The sequence below is a fragment of the Onychostoma macrolepis genome, chromosome 03 (genome assembly GCF_012432095.1).
Source record: "Onychostoma macrolepis isolate SWU-2019 chromosome 03, ASM1243209v1, whole genome shotgun sequence".
Classification (NCBI taxonomy): Eukaryota; Metazoa; Chordata; class Actinopteri; order Cypriniformes; family Cyprinidae; genus Onychostoma; species Onychostoma macrolepis.
Genome location: NC_081157.1, coordinates 30,624,106 through 30,645,772, shown reverse-complemented (window position 1 = coordinate 30,645,772; position 21,667 = coordinate 30,624,106). Strand labels below are relative to the sequence as shown.

The window sequence follows — 21,667 nt, the reverse complement described above, 5'->3', positions numbered from 1 at the left end:
GTGTTTTTATAACTGTGAATTTGACCTATATACAGTTATTGGCACAGTAATTAACATGTGGACAGATCTCTTCAAAGTGACTCATTTCTCCCTCGTACCTAGTAATGATCCCTGGGATTGTATTTCCCTGCAAGTTTCTGCTTGAAGAGCAGGCAATTAGCGGCCTCATTAAGAGACCAGAATGATGGCAACCAAGCTTGATATATACATTATCTCAAACTACAGTTCAAAGTTTTGGGCTTTTCAAAGAAGTCTCTTATACCCACCAAAGCTGCATTTATTTGATCAAAAATATTGTAGATTATTGTAGATAATATTGTAGAATATTTTCCCAATGTAAAACGACTGCCTTCTGTTTTAATACATGTTAAAATGTAATTTATTCCTGTAATAGTAAATAAATAATATCATAAACTTATAATTATCTTTACTTTCTCTTTTGATCAATATAATGCATCCTTGATGAAAAAAATAATCTTACAGACCCCAAACTTTTGATAGGTATATTATAAAATTTTAAATGTATATAAGGATTAAAATTCATAGTAATCTATTCACACATATGAAGTGCAATGGTAATTTGGTTCAGCTGAGTAAATGTGACCTTTTTAAAGTTTTTTTTAAGCTGAAAAAAAACTTTTTTTCTCTGGTTGATAAATTCAGTATACAATGTCAGTCAGATTAACTGCATTACAAGGTGGGCAGGTAGATCGAGTCCTTGGCACGATGTTGCAGAGCTGCCAGTTTTGACACTTGCTGAAGCTGCTGCTCACTGGCTTTACCCTGTGGGACAACATTGAGCAGCCCTTTCAAGTAGTCAGGGGACACCTGTAAAATGTGAATGAAGATTAGATTAGTAGCCTGAACAGAGAAAACTTAGATCAAATCGAGAACAAATGCCTCAGATCTTTGTAACTTGTGCAATAAGCAGCACAAAACATGAAAGGAATGTCTGGGAAATTGAATCAGTCTGGCTGATGTACCTGATTGTAATGCATAGTGACTCCGAGCTCATTGTCAAACTTCAGTAGCTGCATCCAGATCACTCTTCGAAACCACAGACTGTAGTTGCTATCAACATGTTCAGCTTCTGTAGCAACATCCAAGATGTACTCCCTTTTGTTTAGAGGGCGGACATTCTGACCTGGAGAAAAATTGACAACACATGAGAATTCAGCTTTCAATCTTTGTAACACTTGTATCATCTTAAAGGAAGAGTTCACCCAAAAATGAACATTTGCTGAAAATGTTCTCACCCTCAGGGCATTCTAGATGTAGCCAAGTTTGTTTCTTTATCAGAACAGATTTTGAGACCATTACATCACTTGCTCACCAATGTGAATGGGTGCCGTCAGAATGAGTCCAAACAGCTGATAAAAACTTTTCACTTCACAAGACATTCATTGATGGAGTCATGTGAATCACTTGTGGATTATTGTGTTGTTTTTATCAGCTGTTTGGATTCTTCTGACGGCACCCATTCACTACAGTGTATCTATTGGTGAGCAAGTGATGTAAAGCTAAATTCCTCCTCACCTTCTTGGATGTCCTGAGGGTGAGTAAATTTTCATCGTTAGGTGAACTATTCCTTAAGTTAAAATGAGTCTTTCATTTCCTAAGATAAGTGAACTACCATATCAGCTACTACAAACAATCCGATATTAGATTTTGATTATGTGTTTTCCTTTTTGTCATCTCACCTCTGTTTGTGACCACAAATATAGCATATTCATCCAAGGCTTCAAGTTTATGCAGACCCATCTCATAGCACAGCTCTTCAATGGCATCCAAAGCCACCTTCAAAGTACCAAAAAAAATTAGAACCACATTGTTCCAATTAAATGAATTACATGATTGATCAAGCTGCATTAAATATCACAGAGCCAACATACTGAGCAGGTTTTGATCTTTAGATGGCGTTCAATTCCACCAGGAAGAAGAAACAACTGGCGTTTGGAGCTCCTTCCAGCCTTGAAAACGTTGGATTGTGCATGTTTAAGCAGAAATTGCTGAAAATGTAACTAAAATTAGCATTAAAATTTGTTCATGTGCAACTAACCAGCATAGCTTTCAATTCCATCCCATCAGGATATTCAACGCGTCCACCATACTGGAACGTCTTCCTTAGGTTCTGCTCACAAGCCTTGGAAATACCTGTCAATATATCATGTTTGTGTAATAATCAGTCAGTATTTCATCTGTGTAGCTGTAACATGGAGCTGAAACAGCAGTATACCTTGAAAGTGCACCCCTGGACTTGCACAGACGTCTTGGAGGTACTTCAGCAGGTAAGGTTTAAGCGCCTCTGAACACTTGTAGTATGCAGTGAGGATGTACAGCAGCCTCCAGCCCCTCTGACAACTCTCCCTGGGAAATACAGACAAGATCATCTATGTCTCTGCCTGCCACATTAAAATGAACCCTCCATGGTTTCATCATTCAGAAAGAAGCAGGCTCATACGTCTTGGAGCTGGTGTTTGCCGTGATCTGCTTGAGGACTTGACAGTACGCTTCATCTCTCATTAGCCCATACTCGCCACTCAGCTGCAACACAGATTATTCATATTGCATATTGCAGTGGCATTAAAGACATTTAGCATGTTCCTGTCTGGTTATCTTAATAATTCATGATGGGAATTCTTGTTGCGCTATTTGAAGAGCAGCGTACCCTTAGGATGGTGCTCACAACCTCCTGCTCAGTCTGGCCTTTCGTAGGGTAGTCTCCCATAAACTTCATTATAGCTGCAAGATAAGAATTATTGAAGTTGTATTACATAGTAAACACTACAGATGACAGTAAAAAACATCTGTCTCTTAATTAGTTCACATTGAACATTCTGCTTACCAAGAAAAATCTCTGCAGCTACTTTGTTCATGTTTTCATCAGTGAACTCGATTAGGGACTCTTGAATTGGAGACTACATAACCAAAGCAAAAATGAATCAGAATAGGCATCATAAATATGGAAAATTTTGAGAGGTCTTGCTTCATGGTCTTTAACAATTCATCAAAAAATGAACATTTTGTCATCCTTTACTCACCCTCATTCCAAACAAATCTTTTTTCGATAGTAATAATAATAATAATAATAATAATAATATAAAAGGTGTTAAAATATTCAAAGTCTTCATCAGTATTCTGCCATTATTTACTCAATAATCTATTATAAAGCCCCCCCCCCCCCCTCCCCCCGGATCCATTCTTTATAATAGATTATTGAGTAAATAATGGCAGAATACTGATTTCACATCAACTATTTTTTTATTTTTTTTATTTATTTATTTATTTTTAAGGTATGGTACACATTCTATACCTTGGAAAATTTCACCATTTCTGATGGTTCCCTGGATTCCTTTGTTTTCTTTGACTTTTTCTTGTACGAATCACTGCAAAATATAAGCAATGTCAATGTCAATGTTTCAATTACACATTTTCTTTTAATTCATCTAGGTAACTGTGAGAACATGAACTCGCAGTTTCCCTTATGATGTAATCGGCTGACCCATTTTTTCTCTGGGCCCCTCTGAAATATTTCTTTGCAAATTCCAGCATGTTGTATTGGCTGTCTTGCAAGATTCTCTCATCGATGTCCATATCAGCACTGTCTGCGTAGGCCTCTGCATACTCACTGACAGGAGACGCCACCTAGAGGTGAGATGCAGCAACACAACGGCACTCAGAGGGATCTATGGTACATGTAAATTACAATTTCAGATTGTGTGCCTGTTAAACACATATACCTCAATAGACCGGTCGAGTTCATGGGCTGCGGCGGCAGACCCTACAGCCACTGCCACAGCTGCTGAGGCAGCCACGCGACCCTGCTTATTCTTCGGTTCCTCTTTCTTGTCCACAGGAATGTTAATGAAGTCAGGAGCAGCCACTGGCTGAACAAACTCCACAGGAAAAACTCCAGATCGCCCATGAATGGCCCCAAACTTCCAGCCTTAGTACGATACAAGAAATGGTGTGTGAAAGTGTGTGTGTGACAGTAGTACGATGACATTTTAAGAGTAGACTGAAGTGACTGTATAAAAAGCAGCAGTGAAACCATCATGCTTGGGGAAGGAAGACAGGTTCTATACATGCAACTAGGATACAGAATTTCAGATATGTCTGCACACCAGCAATTCAACTGCAATGACACTGCTAAGTGCAGCACAGTAAAACAGCACAGAAGAAACCACCAAACAGCACTCCATTCAAGTGTCCACACGACCCACCAAAATCAGGTGTGTCTCTTTTTAACTCCTCCAGGAGAATCACCTTCTTTTTCACAATGCAGCCATAACACTGGCCTGTGAAACAGCCACAGAGCTTAGATGAACAAGTTATTGTACCTTTTACAACATATTTTGAATCCAAAGTATACTATTTGTCTATGTCAATAAACTACAGAACCAAAGTTTGGGGTCCTTTTTTTGTAAAGAAATTCATATTTTTATTCAGCAAGAACACATCAAATTGACCAAAAGTGACAGTAAAGACATGTATGACATTAGAAAGGATTCTATTTCACACATATGTTTTTCTTTTGAATTTTCTTTTGAACAAAGAATCCTGAATAAAATCTGAATCACAGTTGTTACAAAACATTAATCAGCACAACAGTTATTAATGAGAAATGTTTGATATTAAGAAGCAGCATTCATAATAATGAGCAGCAAATCAGCATATTGGAAAGTTTTGTGATCATGTGACACTAAAGACTGGAGTAATGATGCTGAAAATTCAGCTTCATCATCACAAAATGTATTCAAAATAGAAAACAATTATTTAAAACTAAGACATTTCTAAATTATGAAGAAAAAGATCAAAATTATCTAGTAAAATTAATGTAGTAATTATCTAGCAAATGCACGTTCCAATTTATAAATGATGTAAAATTTGCATAAAAAAGTAAATAATAAATTAGGTTCATCATTTTAAAACATGCATCATAACAGATTATTCAACTTATTTTATGAATGAAAATTTAATTTTAATTGACATATATGTGTATATATATATATTTTTTTTTTTTTTTATAAATGAATAGATTACATTATTGACCCATGTGTGTCTTCAAGTGTTATATTTCAGAGCTGCTTTCCTAATCATTCATTCTCTTTTCCCCCCAGACGTGAAGAGTAATGTCAGGTCTTCATGACTCATTAAAGCAGTCTCACCTGCATCTAGGCCTTCCATTTTCTGCAAGCGTATGATGTCTCCCTTGTGGAAACTCAGCAGCGTTCTGTCATCTGTAATGTAATTACGCACAGCAACGACATAGTCTGAGTCCTAGAGCGAGAGAGAGCACAATTAACTCACAGCACAACATCCTCTCCGAAGTAAACCAATGTGAGTGAGAACTGACCTTTTTCAGCTCTGTGATAAAGTAGTCAATCATGGTTTTGACCTGAGGAGCTTTGGCAGAGAACAGAATCAATTTCTCATTGGTGAGGTTGAACTCCAGCATGTTTTTGGAAGGAATGGTGACGAACATGATGTCTGTGTAGCTGTAAGACGTTAACAATGATCACAATACATCCACAACTAAGAATATATTCATGGTGTGATGGCGATTTCATTAACTGAAGTCATGAAAAATACAGTTTATTTAGAAACGATGATAAAATACAGACATTAAACGTCTTGGTAACTGGTACCTGTAGGGTCGCAGAACTCTGAAGTAGTCTGGGGCTACCGCACTGCTCCTGACCATTTTCAAAAGCTTGATCCCTCTATGAGATACAGACAGCACCTGGACCCCTGTGCCAACACTGCCCTGTTCAGGAAGATTTTGACTTAGGTTTGTTTTAAATAGCATTATGATGAAGCAAATATCTTCTTAAAACGTGACTTCGTTTCAGCCAGCTTCAACAGAACCATGCTTATTAAGTTATTTGCATTTTGTGAACAGTGTGCTATGCTGAGCCACCCGATAAACCAGCAATAACCAACATAAACCAGCCAGGACCTGCCCTGAAATTCATGCTTGTCTACATACATGTAGGTTTTTTCAGTAAGCGTTATCTGAGAGAGATTCCTTACAGATGCTGGGAAGAGGCGTGAGAAGTAGATCTCCCAGGTGTCTCTTGCAGCAACCACAATCTTCTTTTTCACATTCTCATCCTGGATTGTGGCATTCATGTCAATGCTGTGCTCCACTGCCACAATACAGAAGACAAAATATTCCTCTCAAATAAGCAGTGCTCACATCTTACAAATGTGTATGTAATATAATTAATCAACATAAATCATACCAAAAAGGGATTTCATCTTCTGCCTTTCTTCTGTTGTAATGCGAATGCAAGCCTCTGAGAATGTGTCATGTACAATCTAAGATAAAAGTTTAATTGTAATTATGGTTAATAAAAGTAAAACCAACACAAATACCTTTACATACACTACTGTCAAATACATTTGAAAGAAACTGACAAGTAGTTCAACAAGTAAACTGATCGAAAGTCAAAGTTCAAATAAATGCAGTTTTTTTTTAAAACTTTCTATTAATCCAAAAAAATCCTTAGAAATGTTTCCACATAAATATTAAGCAGCACAACTTTTTCAACATTGATAATAATCAGAAATGTTTCTTAAGTAGCAAATCAACATATCAAAAAGATTTCTGAAGGATCATGTGACACTGACGACTGGAGTAATGATGCTGAAAATTTGCATCAGAGGAATAAATTCAATTTTAAAATATATTAAAGTAGAAATCAGTTATTTAAAATTGCATTCAAAATTACAGTTTAAAATTAGTGTATTTTTGAGCAATGCAGACTTTCTGAGCATAAGAGACTTCTTTCAAAAGCACAAACAAAACTTACTGATCCCAACATTTTTAATAGTAGTGCTCTTAAATTATGGCTGTCAAAGTTAAATATCTTTATACAGATTACATCCATAAAGTGGGTTTTGTTACTTTATAATGGAATTATTGTTATTTTATTATTTATCATTGAATTATGTATTACTGATTGTTGTAAGACAAGTAAAGAGCACTACTGCATTAATTTATGCCTCACGTTTCATTGTTACACATTGACCTATTATTTAACATTTAGAAACTGAATGTTTTAACGTTAACTATAAAATGTCAAGATTAACATTATTGATTGACAGCCTGTTAAAAAAAAATCAAACCTGCTTGAACAAGAGGTCTAGCATCAGTGGGTGGTTGAAGCTGTCTTTTGGATAAAAAACCTGAAAACAGATGACACAAAATTGAATGTTTCATAATCACTTCCATGTTTTAGAGCAAAGGCACTGTGTCCATTGACCCAACACAACACAAATGACACTGGCCTCTTTCCTCAAGTAGATCTTCCATGGTACATTGGTGTAGGTGTAGTGCTCTTCACTGCTTCTCTTGTGCAGCTGAGTCTGAATATTCTCCTCTTCTACTGGAAGTTCTCTAGATACTGTAATGAAACATAATAGCCGTACTAATATGGCCTCTACATTGAGCGGAAATTAAATTACATGCCGTAGATGAACTGAGTTTACCAGGTGCAGGTGCTGGGAATCTCTGACTAACAGCTGGCACAGGAGGTGATCGCTGCATCTTGATGCTTTTTGCTGGTTTCAGTGGCCCACCATCATAATCATACTCCTTTGCAGATGATGAGGGAGAGACTGGAGTGTAGGTTTTCTTTCGCTGGTTGTGTGGGACACCAACATACTAAGAATTAACCGCAATGATAATACTAAAGCTAACTGCTAATACTATACATAATTGCAACTCATATGACTTTAGCGCTGTCAGTTTATCTGTAAATAAACTATAAGTGATCTACCTGTGGAGGTGGAGCACTCATCTGGTCCTTAAGAATCATCATAGCTTCATCATGGGGGTCTGGTTTCTTCAAAAACACTTTAGCTTCCCTCCTGCATTGAAGTCCAGTACATTTAGAGCTTTAGTCTTTGTTCTGTTCTAATTTAAAGATCTCTTTTGATTAATATTTTATTAATCTTTTGTTGCAAGGTCACTCCTTAACACTGGTTAGCTGTGTATCAGTTTCAGTTCAGGTCATTCATTATTAAAGATGTGGAACTGGCTTTTGGATCAAAAAATGTTCATTTCTCACCTGGACATCTCTGTTGGTTTTACAGGGTTTGCCTGGTACTGCTTGATAATGTCTTTGATGTTGTGACTTGGCTCTAAATGTTCAGAGTTTGAGACAGTGGCTCGCACCACATCTCCTGCTGGTGGATCCCTCCTAGTTGGGCCTTTGGAAACATATCAACATACTAAAGAAATAGTCATTTTAATGAGTAAAATTAATCATGAAGGTATATAGGTTGATGTAATGACATACTGTACTGTCGCTGGGACGATTTCTGCGGTGGAGAAGCAGGGGTTGGTTTGTAGGAAACAGGTCCAGTTTCCTGTTTAATCTTCAAATAAAAGATATGTAATGTTCATCAGTATGTTTTTTTTTTTTTTTAAAGTACACTACTGTTCAAAAGTTGTGGTCAGTTATTTATTTATTTTTTTTAAAGAAATTAATGCTTTTATTTAGCGAGAATGCATTACCTGACCAAAAGTTCATAATATCACGAAAGATTTTATTTCAAATAAATGCTGTTCTTTTTAACATTATATTCAGAATCCTGAAAATAAATGTATCATGGTTTATGGAAAAAAAAAAAGACAAAAAAAAAAAAGCTGATTTCAATATTGTTAATAAGGAATATTTCTTGAGCAGCAAATCAGCATATTCGAATGATTTCTGAAGGATCATGTGGCACTGAAGACTGGAGAAATTATGCTGAGAATTCAGCTTTAACATCATAGAAAAAAAAAGAAAAGATTTTAAACTATAATCAAATAGATTTTTTTTTTTTTTCCTGATTGTTTATGTAGTTGGGTTTTGTCCTGTCTTGTGATTGTACTGTTTATGTGTCTGAAAATTCAAAAATACCATAATAAATATAATATACAAAAAAAAAAAAAAAAAAACTATAATCAAACAGAAAATAGTTAATTTAAATTGCAATATTAGTTCACAATATTACTGTTTTACTGTATTTTTATTTAATAAATGCAGCTTTGGTGAGCATAACAGACTTCTTTGAAAAATATTCAAAATCTTACCAACCTCAAACTTTTGAACAGTAGTGTATGTGGGAATTTAAAATGCTAATATGACTTCTATTAAAATATAATCAAAGTGTTCTCTTGATATCTAATGATATATCATCTATATTGTAATCAGTGCTCAGAGATACTCACGGGGCTGTACTGGCTGGAGCGGGGAGCTGGCATATGCTCGCTGTGTGTGTGCTGCGCTGAATTATACATCTGCTGCTGGAGGGCCATGGCTTGCATTGTCATCTGCTGAGCCTGTGGTACATCACATTAGCTCAGTATTCAAATGCATTTAGCTGTAGCTAACTACAAGTTTAAGTCATACTGTATGTGCTCACCAGTATAATTGCTTGCTGGTTGATGATGGCTTGCTGCTGCTGTGCTAAGACAGCTGGATCTACACCTTTAGAGATAAAGAGGATGTACTCTAATAACTGTGATTAGAACACAGAAATAAACAGCGCTGTCTTTAACAAATGATCCCAGAGAATTAATCAGCGGAAAGCGTCATTTATGCTGCATTCATACCTGACATATCAGGTATTGGTGGCACATTAGGCATAGCTGGCAAAGGTGGCATAGCAGGCAAAGCTGGCATAGAAGGCATAGCTGGCATTGAGGGTACTGAAGGTACGGCGGTAGGGGCGTGTGCATGAGGCACAGAAGACATAGCTGGCATAGGTATAGGTGGCATCATTGTTCCTCCCATAACAGGTAGAACTGGCACCGCTGAGGATAGTAAATATGGCTAAGGATCAGTAAGCAATTACCCCTTTAACATATCTTAATAAAACAATGTAATGCAAGGATTGGCTTGGCTATAAAGTTTTGAGGTCAGACAAAACCCAGTTAGCTGTGCCAACCCCTATATAAAATAAATATGAACAATATTGCTGAAAGTGAACTGAACACCTTGCAACATTGTTCATTAACAGGATCGATGTGCTAAAAATACTCTGAATTTTATTTTTCTATTTCAAAAGGTGTTTTAACAAGCCTAATTAAATTAAGTTGAAATTAAGTATATATATATATATATATATATATATATATATATACACAATCACACAAAACAGACTCTCAAAAATACACATAGCTAAGCATCACTGACACTGCATGATGTACTATTATAAATAATGTTAAGATTTTGAATTAGATTTTATTATTTATATTTTCTGTTTTAGTCATTTTGTTGTGCTTTTTTGTCATGTCATTTTTATTAGTTTTTGTTTTTTTATGTCTATATCATTTTTAGTCATTTATATTTATTTTACATTTTAGTTTATTTAGTTTGAGTTATTTTAGTACTTCAAATTAAACTAAGCAACAGTGACAAGTGTTGCTGAAATGAAATACGATTTTATATTTTATTTCAGTTAACATTCATTTGATTCAGGTAACAAAAATGGTAAACATTACATAATTGTGTCTTTTTTATTTAATTTTACAGCTGAATTAGTAAATTAAAACAAACCTTAAGCTAACTAAATAACTTTTAATCTTAATATAATTTTAGAAATGAAATATAATTACATATAATTATGTATTAATGTTTAATTTGTTTTCAAAATATTTTAGCATAAAAATAAAGCTTCTGGATTTTTTCTTAATTTAATTAGAAAAATGTACATTTAGCAAAAGTTGCCATCAGCTATTTATAGAGTTTTCTTTACACATACATATTTAAGGAACACAAATGGCACCTATCTTGTTGAATGACCCATGAAACACCAATCACCAAAAGCCACAGTCACTTAAAATCACCAAAGCATTAAATCAGTCTAAATGGTACATTGATCATTTATCATGCAAAGCATTTGCAAATGTGTGGTTTACAATAATTTGCAAGTCTGAATGTTTATTCGGCAATTGATTGCTTTCAGGTACCAATTGACCCTAGGGTACCCATGCATAATTGATGTGTGGTAAGGAGAGAGCAGAAAGAAAACAGATGCAGAGCTCACCACCGGGCTGTAGTCCGGGGGGATAAGGCCTGCTGGAGAGGGGCTTCTCTATGTCACCATCCTCCCCTCCAATCCCACCAGCTCCCTTCATACGGCTGGACATGCTGGATGACTTCTCAAAATCCTGCAGAAGAGATAAGGCAAAGCAAAACAGGCTCTCAACTCAGGGCTGGACCATTCCCAGCTCAGTCATACGAGAAATCTATCTCCCCATGGGAGTACCATATACCCTCTAAGAGGGGCATGGCCCATTTACTAGCGCAACTGAGACAGAGCCATGCTTGCCTATACCACAGGAGTCTGGTTTGTTATTACCAGTCTAGGATCTTTAAGTGAGCAAAAAATAATTATTTTTGAACTAGTCCTTTTGACTGAAAAATTCTAAATATTCTTTTTTTTTTTTTTAATTCTTTTTTTTTTTTAAGTGCCCTCAATCCAAGTTTTTTCTATGTCTGCCCCCCCCCCAAAAAAAACATCCAGCCAAAAAAAAAAAGTTATATATATATATACACCAGAATAATAAAGATAAAGGCAAAAAATAAAGTATGCTCAATCCTGTGAGAAATACGGTAAAGTGGTAACTTAATCACCCCCAGTGCAGGGGACCTGGCGCCCACAGAGCACATTTGATACACACAATCACTTACACTATGAGGATCAAGTGGCCAATTGTTTTCTTCATGCATTCATGTTATATTTTTAAGCTTCTTTCCATAAATAGCTGCATTTAACTTCCACTAACTAAAGCATTAACTTGACACTTATCTGAATTAGGAATAAATGAACAAGAGACACTTACCCCATTACCATCAGACAGAACTGGGTCGAACAGGCTGTCGAGATATCTGTCCATGCCTTTCTGAGTTGGTGCTTCACTGAAGTCTGATTCTATATATTTTTTACAGTTATTGGGGGAAAAACAGAAATCAGAACAGAATATGTAAAAGCAGCTTAAAAACTAGCCAAAAAAAAACAACAACAACAACAACTGACCGTGGCTGTAATATCCATCTGAATCTGGCAGACTGGAGCTTGGCATTGTCTGGGGGAGCAGAAGTGAGCTGTCATCATCAGAATCAAACCCGCTTCCAAACAGAGCCCTGTGAAAGTTCATATTGAGGGCAAAATATTAGAAAACAATACAATAACACTGCAAAACTATTTCCCCTGAAATTAACTATACTTAAAGCATATACTTAGCCTATAACTCTGTTAAAAAAAATAATAATAATTTATATTTAATATTCAAAATTATGTACATGAGATCAGTGGAATATACAGTACAAAGCTATTTAATTCTACATGGAGCAGGTTGCTTCAGAGATGGCACACAGACAGTATATTAGGACCACATGTTGCTGAGCTATGTTACTGGACAATATTACTAGGGGAATTAATCACTCATTGCTTTGAATTTCTATGATGGCATCTGTAACTAAAAACCTTTGCTTTCCAAGACGACTGATAAATCAGCTTGCAAAGCTTTAACAGAAATTATTTTAAATATTCATAATATAAATATTGAATTTCCGTGCCTTAAAGGTGAAGTTTGTCATTTCTGTGCAACTAGTGACACTAAACAACATTTTCAAGCACTGTTAGTCACTAATGCCACAGAAATTACACGCTCACATTTAACTCACTTTTAAATTACATGCAAAACAGATCTATTCAAATATAATTCATATTTATGATCATGTACCATAGTAGTGTACATAACCCATTTCCAATGTAAATAAAAGCACAATAAACATGCAAGAATATCATATAGGTACTGACAGGCTGGCATTGGGCCTAGTTCTGGTGGGACTCTCAGCAGAGATGATGAAGTAGGACTTTTGCTTAGGAAAGTTTCTCATCAGTTCCATGTCTGCGATCAAATCCATTACATAATCATGCCCTGCGAGCTCCGCCCACTGTCCGTGCTCCTTCATGACAACAGAACACCCCTTCCAGGCCTCCGTCACACCCCTGCGGATCCAATTAACGGGACTATTCATTTCAGGCAAATTACAGATGGCAGAGATAATGAAGGCCTCATTATAGACTGTACATATCCCAACATGCCCGAAAGAAAGAGCCATGCACTAATGACATGGCGTACAGCATATTAAAAAGCTCTTTGTGGTGAATAGATGGTAACATTACAACACCTACGCTGACTGAAACCAAGCAAAGTGGAACAACAGATGGAACATAATATGGATAGTTTGTGTACCTATGCTGTAGAATATCTCCAGCCAGCTCCTCCCCACTCGTCCAGGAGTGCACAGGGCAAAGGAAAGATGTCCCTGTCAACACAACATGACATTTAACAGCTGTGGTTTGACAGGCATGTATGAGTGAAGACTACACGCAAATGACTGTTTTCTATTCTGTGCATCACTACAGATCAGGTATCACCTGATATACTGTAGATGCGCTTTACACAATTGTCTCCAGAGGGTTTTAAGAAACAAAGGAACCTGCCTGGCTGATTTAGGGGATTGCAATGATGGAAGAGCCTTTCAGGGCTTTATTTACTGTAACTATTTTGTAAGCTATCTATTGAGTTTGTCTTATATAAGTGTGCGAATCTCTTTCATTTCAAAAAAGGGTATCTCAAAATATTCTGATTTCAGCTGGTCTTTCAGCCTGACCATTGAAAGTAGTGGTCAAAACCAATCTAAAACCAGCCTGTTACTGTAAATCAGCTATGACCTAGGCCGTAACACCAGCTAAAACCAGCCAACCATCTTAGGCTAGATTCATTTGTTATTTTCAGCAGGGGTTAGTAATGAAATGTGCATTTGAAAAAGTAAAATTGAGGGTAGGTTGCACCAAGAAATTAGAGGCAATCAAGGATTTGTTAATCAAGGTTTTATTTCACTTAAACTTAAATGAATTAAAATGAAATTTAGAGTAATGGTGCAAAAAGACTTAAAGTTTGGTTAAGGTTTAAAGTTAAATGCAACTGAATTAGACCTTGACTGATAATGGTTTTAACTGGCCAACACTGATTCAAGGTTGTAGAAACTCAAACAATGCAAGTGAAACTGACACACACCATCAAAACATTGCACTTGCAAAACCATGTTTGCTTTCTTCCTATTGGCTGTCCATTCCAGAAGGGACAATGGGTAAGTCCTCGCTGTCTCCGGTCCATACAGGGACTTTTGCATGGCTTGAATGAGCTTGTGTTGGCCAACAGCTTTGAATCCATTATAGGCATGATCTGAGACAAACCTAAAACAAAAAAAAGCCAAAACGTAATGAAGGCTTAAATGTAGTTTGTGACAAGTTCAATGTAAATATTGGTGTGTTGCTTACTTTAGAAGGTATTTCTCCATTTTGGCTGATGGTGCAAACGCACTCAGGCAGGCTAGCAGCAGCAGCCAGCCTCTCTCTGAGTTATCTGGATTGGTGTTTCTCCAAACCTGGTTGGCAATTTGACATAAGATTTCATCCCGCAAGCCAGGGTTGGTAAGCCCCTTCTGGATGATGTAGTTTCCAAATAAATTCTCCTGAGCACCATTTAGATGTGGGTCACCCATAAACCTCAAGATCTACAAAGTGAAAGAAATAACAATGCTAATATCTTCACATATCAAACTCATGCTTATAGTAGGTCTCTGTGTTGAAAGGTTTATAAATTGTTGTTAAAAATCTGTTTCTCTTTAGAGAAAATTAATGGGATTTTCACTTCCAGAACTAACATTCAAGCTTTATTGCATGTATTATAGATGACAATGGCAAAATCTTCAACAGAATATAATGCAGTGTACCATGACAAAGACATCTAGAGCGTCATGTGTAAGATCGTCATCAGTGTGGGCTAGTGGTGTCTTCAAAGGTGCAGTTAACATTCCAAACTTTGCCTCCTATTTATTAATAAAAATATAAAAACATGCTTAATGCACAACTTAATATACAGTTCATAAGTTAATCCAGTTAGTTGGTCCAGAAAAAAATATCTGCTTATTTGTTTATTGTCTGCTTATTGTAGCTTATTTGGGATTTTGGAATATATTACTTAAGCATGTCTTACTTTGAAGTGAATCTGGACAAATTTGGAGATGGTGTAGTTGTTGATGTCAAGAGGTAGCGTGAGCTGTGACTCCACCTGAACTGTGGGAGCCTGGACTAAAGCCAAGCAATCAGAATGGAGCTCTCTACCTCCTAAAGACACACAGAGGTGAGAAGTGAGACAGGCAATGCATGTTATATATACACAATACCAGTGTTGGGGAGTAACTAGTTGCATGTACCGGAGTTACATAATTTAATTACAAAATAAATGTAACTGTAATCTGACAAAAAATGTGTTATTAAATTACAATTACTTATGAAAATGTCAACGATTACAAAGGGTGTTACATCTGAATATTTTCACACAGACACACACACACACACACACACACATTTTCACATAAATTGATTACATATACACACATAAATTGATTTCTTTCCTAAATTGCAAAGACTGTTTAGGGCACATGCTTATTCGATAACTGTTTTATTTTATGTTTGGGTTTATGTATATGCTTTACTTTTTCAGATAAACTGTTTTTTTCCAAGGCATTGTTAGATGCCAGTGTTTCCTGTCATAGCTATGCAAAGAATTGATTTCAAAAACAGTATCATAGCAATTAAACTATGTCTTATGATTGTGAAGGAAATTTTAAATATAATCAATATAAATTAATCATAAAATCAGTTGATCACAAAATTAATGTCTAACACTTCTTTTCCTTGCAGGCCTAACTTTTGAGTATGTGTTAGAGAACAGAAATGTTCTAGCCTTAAGTAGCATCGTAATAATGAAACATGATGTCCGTTTAAGACTACTAATAGTGATACAAGATTTAAGGAATAAGTTGAAGTAATCAGTAAACAAGTAGAATGAGTTTTTTATTTTTCACATGTATTTTCAATGCATTTTATGTAATGTGACGTTACCTATGCTATGTAAACGTTGCTATAAAAACTGTTGTATCCTTGTTGTGGAGGCTATCCTATAAGCCTCGGCATGGATGGCATGGTGTTCTCAACTCATAGCAGAAAAAACTTAAATCCAGGCATTTGCTTTCTTTGGGTGGTGTTCCCGTTTATTATAAAAGTAGAAAATATATTACTTCACCCAGTGCTAATAAAGTGTTGTTGTGCTGTCTGAGAAAGTGGGTGCCGTTCTCTCTATTGTGCCTGTACAGGTGAAGGCCAAGTCTGGCAGCATGATTGTGAACAAAGTGGGTAGAGTGTGTTTACACTTGTTGTCGGGGTTTCTCTGTGATTGAGATGAGATCCTCCTGGCCGTGATTAAAGCATATTCAAAGGCATTGCCTGGAGTCTGTCTGGTTACTGCTGCACAGCACATTAGTCAAACACTAGAGATCTTAGTCCCCAGGTGATAGTGTTCATAGGGGGCCGAGACGTCGTCCGACACGTCGTGAGACTCTCTTAGGCGTCGGGTAGCTGTAATTCTTAACTGAATTGTCTTAGGGCTGGTTCTCCAGTGCGGTCTGAGCTATCGAGGTTTGCTGTCAGTATAATTTCAGTGTCGGGAGAATTAAGTCAGGTGCGTAGGGGAATTTCTACCACATGATTTTGACCTCAAAACGATCTCAAAGTAAAAAGAGGCGCTAAACTCTGATTTTGTGGTGGCTGTGCTTTAAATTACATTTTCATAATCTTAATTAGGATTCTGAAAGTCTGACAGTAATCAGTGTTGAGCACTACTGTAAGGATTATCCCGCCTGGTTTAAATGCTTGAAAATGAATAACAGTTGAAAACATTCATTAGAAATTTAGAAAAGTAATCAAATGTAATCAGTTACATGACTTTAATAAAGTAACTGAAATAGTTACACTACTTTTAACATTTAAAATTACATTTTACATTTTAATAGTAACTTGTAGTCTGTAATCTATTACACTTGCAAAGTAAATTTCTCAACTCTGCACACTACTGTTCAGTACTGTAAGTTTGGGGTCGGTAAGATTTTTTAATGTTTTATGCTCAACAAAGCTGTGTTTATTTGATAAAAAATACAGTAAGAACAGCAAAACTGTAAAATATTATTAGTTTAAAATAACAGTTTCTGTTTTTATATATTTTATAAATTTCATTTATTACTGTGATTGCAAAGCTTAATTTTCAGCAGTCATCACTCCAGTCTTCAGTGTCAAATGATCCGTCAGAAATTATTCTAATATGCTGCTTTGATGCTCAAGAAGCATTTCTTATGATTATCAATGTTGAAAACAGTTGAAAGTGAAAAAGAAAGTGAAAGTGAAGTGACATACGGCCAAGTATGGTGACCCATACTCGGAATTCGTGCTCTGCATTTAACCCATCCAAAGTGCACACACACAGCAGTGAACACACACCCGGAGCAGTTAGGCTGCTTATTATTTTATGTGGAAACCTTGATACAGGTTTTTGTAATCATTTGTAGATAAATAGAAAGTTCAGTTCATCATTTATTTAAATATATATTGTTATATTAGTGTATCTTAGAGTGAGAAAATGCAGTACCAGCGGCTGCCTGCAGCAATGCTCCAAGTTCAGCTGGAATGACCAGATGAGTGACGTTGACCACTTCCCGTTTAGACAGCTCCTGCAAATAAAGTATATAGTGTAATATGTAGGCATAAGAAATGCACTAAAATGTGGTCCATTTAGACAGTGAATGCCATTATAACCATTTCTATTCTCCTTTGCTCCTCTTCTGCCTTTCTCCTGGCCTCATATCTCAGCTAAAACAAACGAAAAATAAGTAAAACTATTAAATGTGGGATTGTTGCTCAGCCTGATCACTATGCACTAAAACCGCATTGTTCTTACCTTGATGTATCTCTTGCGATCAACATACATATGGATCAGAGAGCGGAATTTCACCAGGCTAGCTCTCATTTTCACATATCGTTTCCTGTGAAAAGCATGTAAAATTAATATTATTACAAAAGGGGCAGCCCTAAGCATTTTGAGTGATATATGATAGCTTGTACCTTGTGAGAAAGCCTCGGCAGTGGGCCTGTAGACGTATGATCTTCATGCGGAAGGCCATATAACGGTTTCTCACAAAGAACATCCTGAGGTAACGCTGCAGAGTCAGGGCAGCTACGTGCCTTACTCTGTCCCTCTTGCTCTCCAACAGGAAGTATATGTCCTCTTTCATGAACAGCTAACAAACAAAATGTGCAATGTGCAAAAAAAAAAAAAAAGACATGTAGATTGGCCAAGAACTACCTGCGGGTGGTCTGACCGTCTAAGGCTGCATCCAAAATTGCATTTCTTCTGAGTAGGTACTTGTTCTGAATTAGTAATTACAACTGTTAAAAAATATGTTCTGAATACGTGTAATATGAATGAAATCTGTCATGTTGTCATTGTCATGTGACCTACCAGTGTCAGTTATGTTGCTTCATTGACATTCATAACTCATCTACTATGGCCTCATGGGATGTTAAAGTGTCCATCAGATGTGCACTTCAGAATCTCACCAGAAATAGTAAGTCATCCAGGTACTTTTCACCCAGTGCTGTGAAATTGGATGCACTACTCTTTTCGAATACAGTTTTAAGCCTACTATATAGCCTAGTACTAGGGAAGTAAACGATTTCAGATGCAGCTGAGACTAAGTGAATAGTAACAAGTGTGCTTATCAGAATCATGCTCACCTTGGTGACACCGACTTGAAATGCTCCTGGTCTAACAGGACAAAGCTTCCTCAACATGATGACACAGTTTTCACCGTTGCCAGGAGGAGGCTGTTTGAGGCCTAGCAGGGACTTGTATCTAAACACAACCAGATCATTTAATAATTCATTCAATTTGAGTCAAACTGCCTCATTTTAGTTTGACAACTCTAGCTCTTACCTGAAAAGGAAGACATCAAATGGCATTCTGATCGGATAGCCCTCTCTCCTGATTCGAATTGTTTCCAAAATCCCAGAATAGTTAAGTTGGGCACTGACCAGCTCCATGTCAAACACACCAGGCTCCTGCAGGGTTACACACATTCTCTCGGTCAATTTCAATTCCAGCCAAGATGCAAATAGCTTAATACCTCTGTGACTGCTGTTCCTTTCCTTGTTTTGGTTTGGCTTTATGCACCTCACAAAATATGGGTTGGCTCTGTCAGTACAAAATAGAAGGAAGTACTTGGTGATAAATAACTTACATGGGTCTGGAGCCAATCAAAGGCAAAAAGAAGAGATTCATGTAGACAGCGTAATGCACAATTTAGGTGGTCTACCTCTCCATCTTTTCAATGAGCTCCATGAGGGATAGCTGGAACTTGGCCGCCACCGTTGAGGCCTGATGGCGCCGCGTTATTGTGCTGTTCTTCCCAACATGGGATTTCTGTTGGTTGAGGGCTTCAGCATAACTCATAAAGAGATATGCAACCATCTAAAACCACAGTGAGATAGGGTTCATAAGGTTTATTAGGGTCATTTAATTCCTAGCTAATGGTAGCTAAATCATTTCTCTCACCTTGTTTTTGCTCTGAATAAAAAGGTCAAGAACATCCTGGCGAACTTGATCGTAATTCTTATCCAGAAATTTATGAACCTGTGAAGCATCACAGAAAGTTTGGTCCATTCCTCCACTAATACTTTATTAGGGAATAATTCAAATACTCAAAGGCTCAAGGCAAGTATATTAAATGCACCTGATAAGTGACCTTCCCAGCATAATGCTTGATAGTAAATTCAGGGAGAGGCATTTTTGGCTTGGAATACAGTGGATTGTTGCCATGATGATAGTGGCATTTCTGAAGGAAGGTATGGTCTGTAGCCTAGAGGAAATTCATTCAAAAGCAGGATAATTAAAATGCAAATGATGCAAACTAGCAGTGATGAATAAACAAACACTAATAAGATCAGTGAACATTATGAAGAAATGACACCTGAGGAAACCCGCTCTGGTCATCAAGAATTCGGAGTATCCCATGTGGCTTTGCTGCAATGAGGTCAATGCAGGCCTGGTTGTCAGAGAAAGGCACCTCTTCCCAGCTGATTTGCTCTCTGTTATATTCATCCTTGGATATTCAAAAGAAAATAATTTTTCAGATGCATACCGCAGGCAATTTACTCATCTACAGTTCTCAGAGGATTAGAGTGAATAAAGACAGCTTACTTGTTCTTCTTTGAAAATGACCCTGTTGAAAAAGAACTGAAGGTACTCATTTGCATAATTTATGCAAAGCTGTTCAAAGCTGTTGAAGGCAAGGTCCTACAAAGCACAAAAAAGTGGAATTCAGTCGAACGAAATCCAAATTTTACAGCAATGTAGAGTATTAGCAAATCCTTTTACTGTTGCGAGCAAACAAGTTACAGTGGCATACCTCAAATCCATAGATATCAAGGATGGAGATAGAAAGTGCTTCATTCCGAGGATAAACCTGCCTATTTATTCTGTCTGTTAGCCAGCTGAACAGAAGGGAATACAGGATCTTGGCAACAGCATCTCTGTTGTTTGAGAGGGGAAATTACCATAATTTGATTTCCTCAGTGCTCAGTAGTTAGACAACACACTCTGAAGAATCCTAAATGCTAATCTCTAAGCATGAAACTCTCTGAATGTCTGCCTGAATGGAACTTTTCATGACACTGATGCTAAAACTAATGCATCTGAATGTTCAGTACTCTCTTTGTTTTTCAATTCTATATTTCTTATTTCTTCATAGTCTTTAATTCATTAAATCCCTTTATTAAACCCCTTTTTTCCTCTAAACTGCATTCTTTTTTATTTAATTCTAGTAAGTGTGACTTGTAACGCCCCAGGTAAAAATCATGTTAAATGGGAACATGGGTTCCCCTAGTAAAATTCACATTCCAGGGGCTAAATATAACATTACTGGGGTCACTTCAACCAGTGTTAAAGGAGTCCAATTCCACGGGAAAACCACGGACTTGGCAACACTGCACCACGGTTACACCAAGGCAAGTTATGGAAAGAGGGGAGTGGCTTATTCCATGACCGGCAGAAGTTGTAAAATCATTATAAAGCCGATTATTTAATAGGCAAGGACTATTTTTCTTTTCTTTTCTGAGGCTTTAGATAATACACAACTAATAAATCAATAAGTAAATAAATATAGCAATATTTTATTTATGGCAAGTAGGAATGTATAGGCTAGCATATATTTCATATATCTACCTGGCATCAATTGCACTCTCAACAGTCAAGGGGGTGAAGATCTTTTCCCTCATTGTTTCCTGTAAAAAAAAAAAAGTACAGAATAATCAGAAATACCTGTAGCAAAGTTTCTGAAAGGAGTAAACTAACGTTCTGTTATATTAAAACACGCCACTTTCATTGGAAACCAGCTTTATTCAAATGTTGCTGATCTCTTTGAGATGAAAGGTTGCTAAGGCACTAACAGTAGGCAGGTGAAATTGATATGGCCCTTAAGAGGAGCAGCCTACAGCACCAGTAAATGTAAACACACCCTGGGATCTGAGGCAAGACAATACTAATCCCTTTCAACTGATGACATTAAGGCCTTAAAATAAAAAATATTTCCTTAAATAGTTTAACGTTGTGGTAGAAGAATTCCCCTTCTCGTTCACTTTACTGGGATATATCTGTCTCTTAGTGGGATAAATTTCTGGTGTTGATGTCTGAAAGCAGGGCTTT

At 36.7% G+C, this 21,667-nt stretch overlaps 1 protein-coding gene across 3 annotated transcripts in view; it reads right to left on the bottom strand.

Moving 5' to 3' along the window:
- myo15aa (myosin XVAa) overlaps nt 1-21,667 on the bottom strand; it is a 42,484-nt gene that overhangs the window by 1,875 nt on the left and 18,942 nt on the right. For 2 of the 3 annotated variants that reach the window (XM_058771958.1, XM_058771957.1), the window contains exons 12-60: nt 21,188-21,246; nt 20,373-20,496; nt 20,165-20,260; nt 19,935-20,066; nt 19,698-19,823; nt 19,520-19,597; nt 19,281-19,435; nt 19,116-19,159; nt 18,902-19,028; nt 18,703-18,820; nt 18,031-18,206; nt 17,867-17,951; nt 17,725-17,778; nt 17,558-17,639; nt 15,071-15,201; nt 14,808-14,903; nt 14,353-14,588; nt 14,090-14,268; nt 13,262-13,334; nt 12,823-13,014; nt 12,037-12,143; nt 11,843-11,931; nt 11,044-11,167; nt 9,608-9,808; nt 9,418-9,482; nt 9,224-9,334; nt 8,307-8,385; nt 8,076-8,217; nt 7,785-7,875; nt 7,495-7,645; nt 7,294-7,409; nt 7,132-7,191; nt 6,246-6,321; nt 6,034-6,149; nt 5,649-5,767; nt 5,357-5,498; nt 5,169-5,280; nt 3,741-3,946; nt 3,503-3,645; nt 3,314-3,386; nt 2,846-2,918; nt 2,669-2,742; nt 2,462-2,544; nt 2,237-2,367; nt 2,060-2,154; nt 1,893-1,970; nt 1,701-1,797; nt 984-1,144; nt 695-828 (exon numbers count right to left, since the gene is read on the bottom strand). In XM_058771958.1, coding sequence (XP_058627941.1) covers nt 695-828; nt 984-1,144; nt 1,701-1,797; nt 1,893-1,970; nt 2,060-2,154; nt 2,237-2,367; nt 2,462-2,544; nt 2,669-2,742; nt 2,846-2,918; nt 3,314-3,386; nt 3,503-3,645; nt 3,741-3,946; nt 5,169-5,280; nt 5,357-5,498; nt 5,649-5,767; nt 6,034-6,149; nt 6,246-6,321; nt 7,132-7,191; nt 7,294-7,409; nt 7,495-7,645; nt 7,785-7,875; nt 8,076-8,217; nt 8,307-8,385; nt 9,224-9,334; nt 9,418-9,482; nt 9,608-9,808; nt 11,044-11,167; nt 11,843-11,931; nt 12,037-12,143; nt 12,823-13,014; nt 13,262-13,334; nt 14,090-14,268; nt 14,353-14,588; nt 14,808-14,903; nt 15,071-15,201; nt 17,558-17,639; nt 17,725-17,778; nt 17,867-17,951; nt 18,031-18,206; nt 18,703-18,820; nt 18,902-19,028; nt 19,116-19,159; nt 19,281-19,435; nt 19,520-19,597; nt 19,698-19,823; nt 19,935-20,066; nt 20,165-20,260; nt 20,373-20,496; nt 21,188-21,246 — 5,612 coding nt within the window. The remainder of the gene's footprint in view (nt 1-694; nt 829-983; nt 1,145-1,700; nt 1,798-1,892; nt 1,971-2,059; nt 2,155-2,236; nt 2,368-2,461; nt 2,545-2,668; nt 2,743-2,845; nt 2,919-3,313; nt 3,387-3,502; nt 3,646-3,740; nt 3,947-5,168; nt 5,281-5,356; nt 5,499-5,648; nt 5,768-6,033; nt 6,150-6,245; nt 6,322-7,131; nt 7,192-7,293; nt 7,410-7,494; nt 7,646-7,784; nt 7,876-8,075; nt 8,218-8,306; nt 8,386-9,223; nt 9,335-9,417; nt 9,483-9,607; nt 9,809-11,043; nt 11,168-11,842; nt 11,932-12,036; nt 12,144-12,822; nt 13,015-13,261; nt 13,335-14,089; nt 14,269-14,352; nt 14,589-14,807; nt 14,904-15,070; nt 15,202-17,557; nt 17,640-17,724; nt 17,779-17,866; nt 17,952-18,030; nt 18,207-18,702; nt 18,821-18,901; nt 19,029-19,115; nt 19,160-19,280; nt 19,436-19,519; nt 19,598-19,697; nt 19,824-19,934; nt 20,067-20,164; nt 20,261-20,372; nt 20,497-21,187; nt 21,247-21,667) is intronic. The other variant, XM_058771959.1, reaches the window with a different exon arrangement.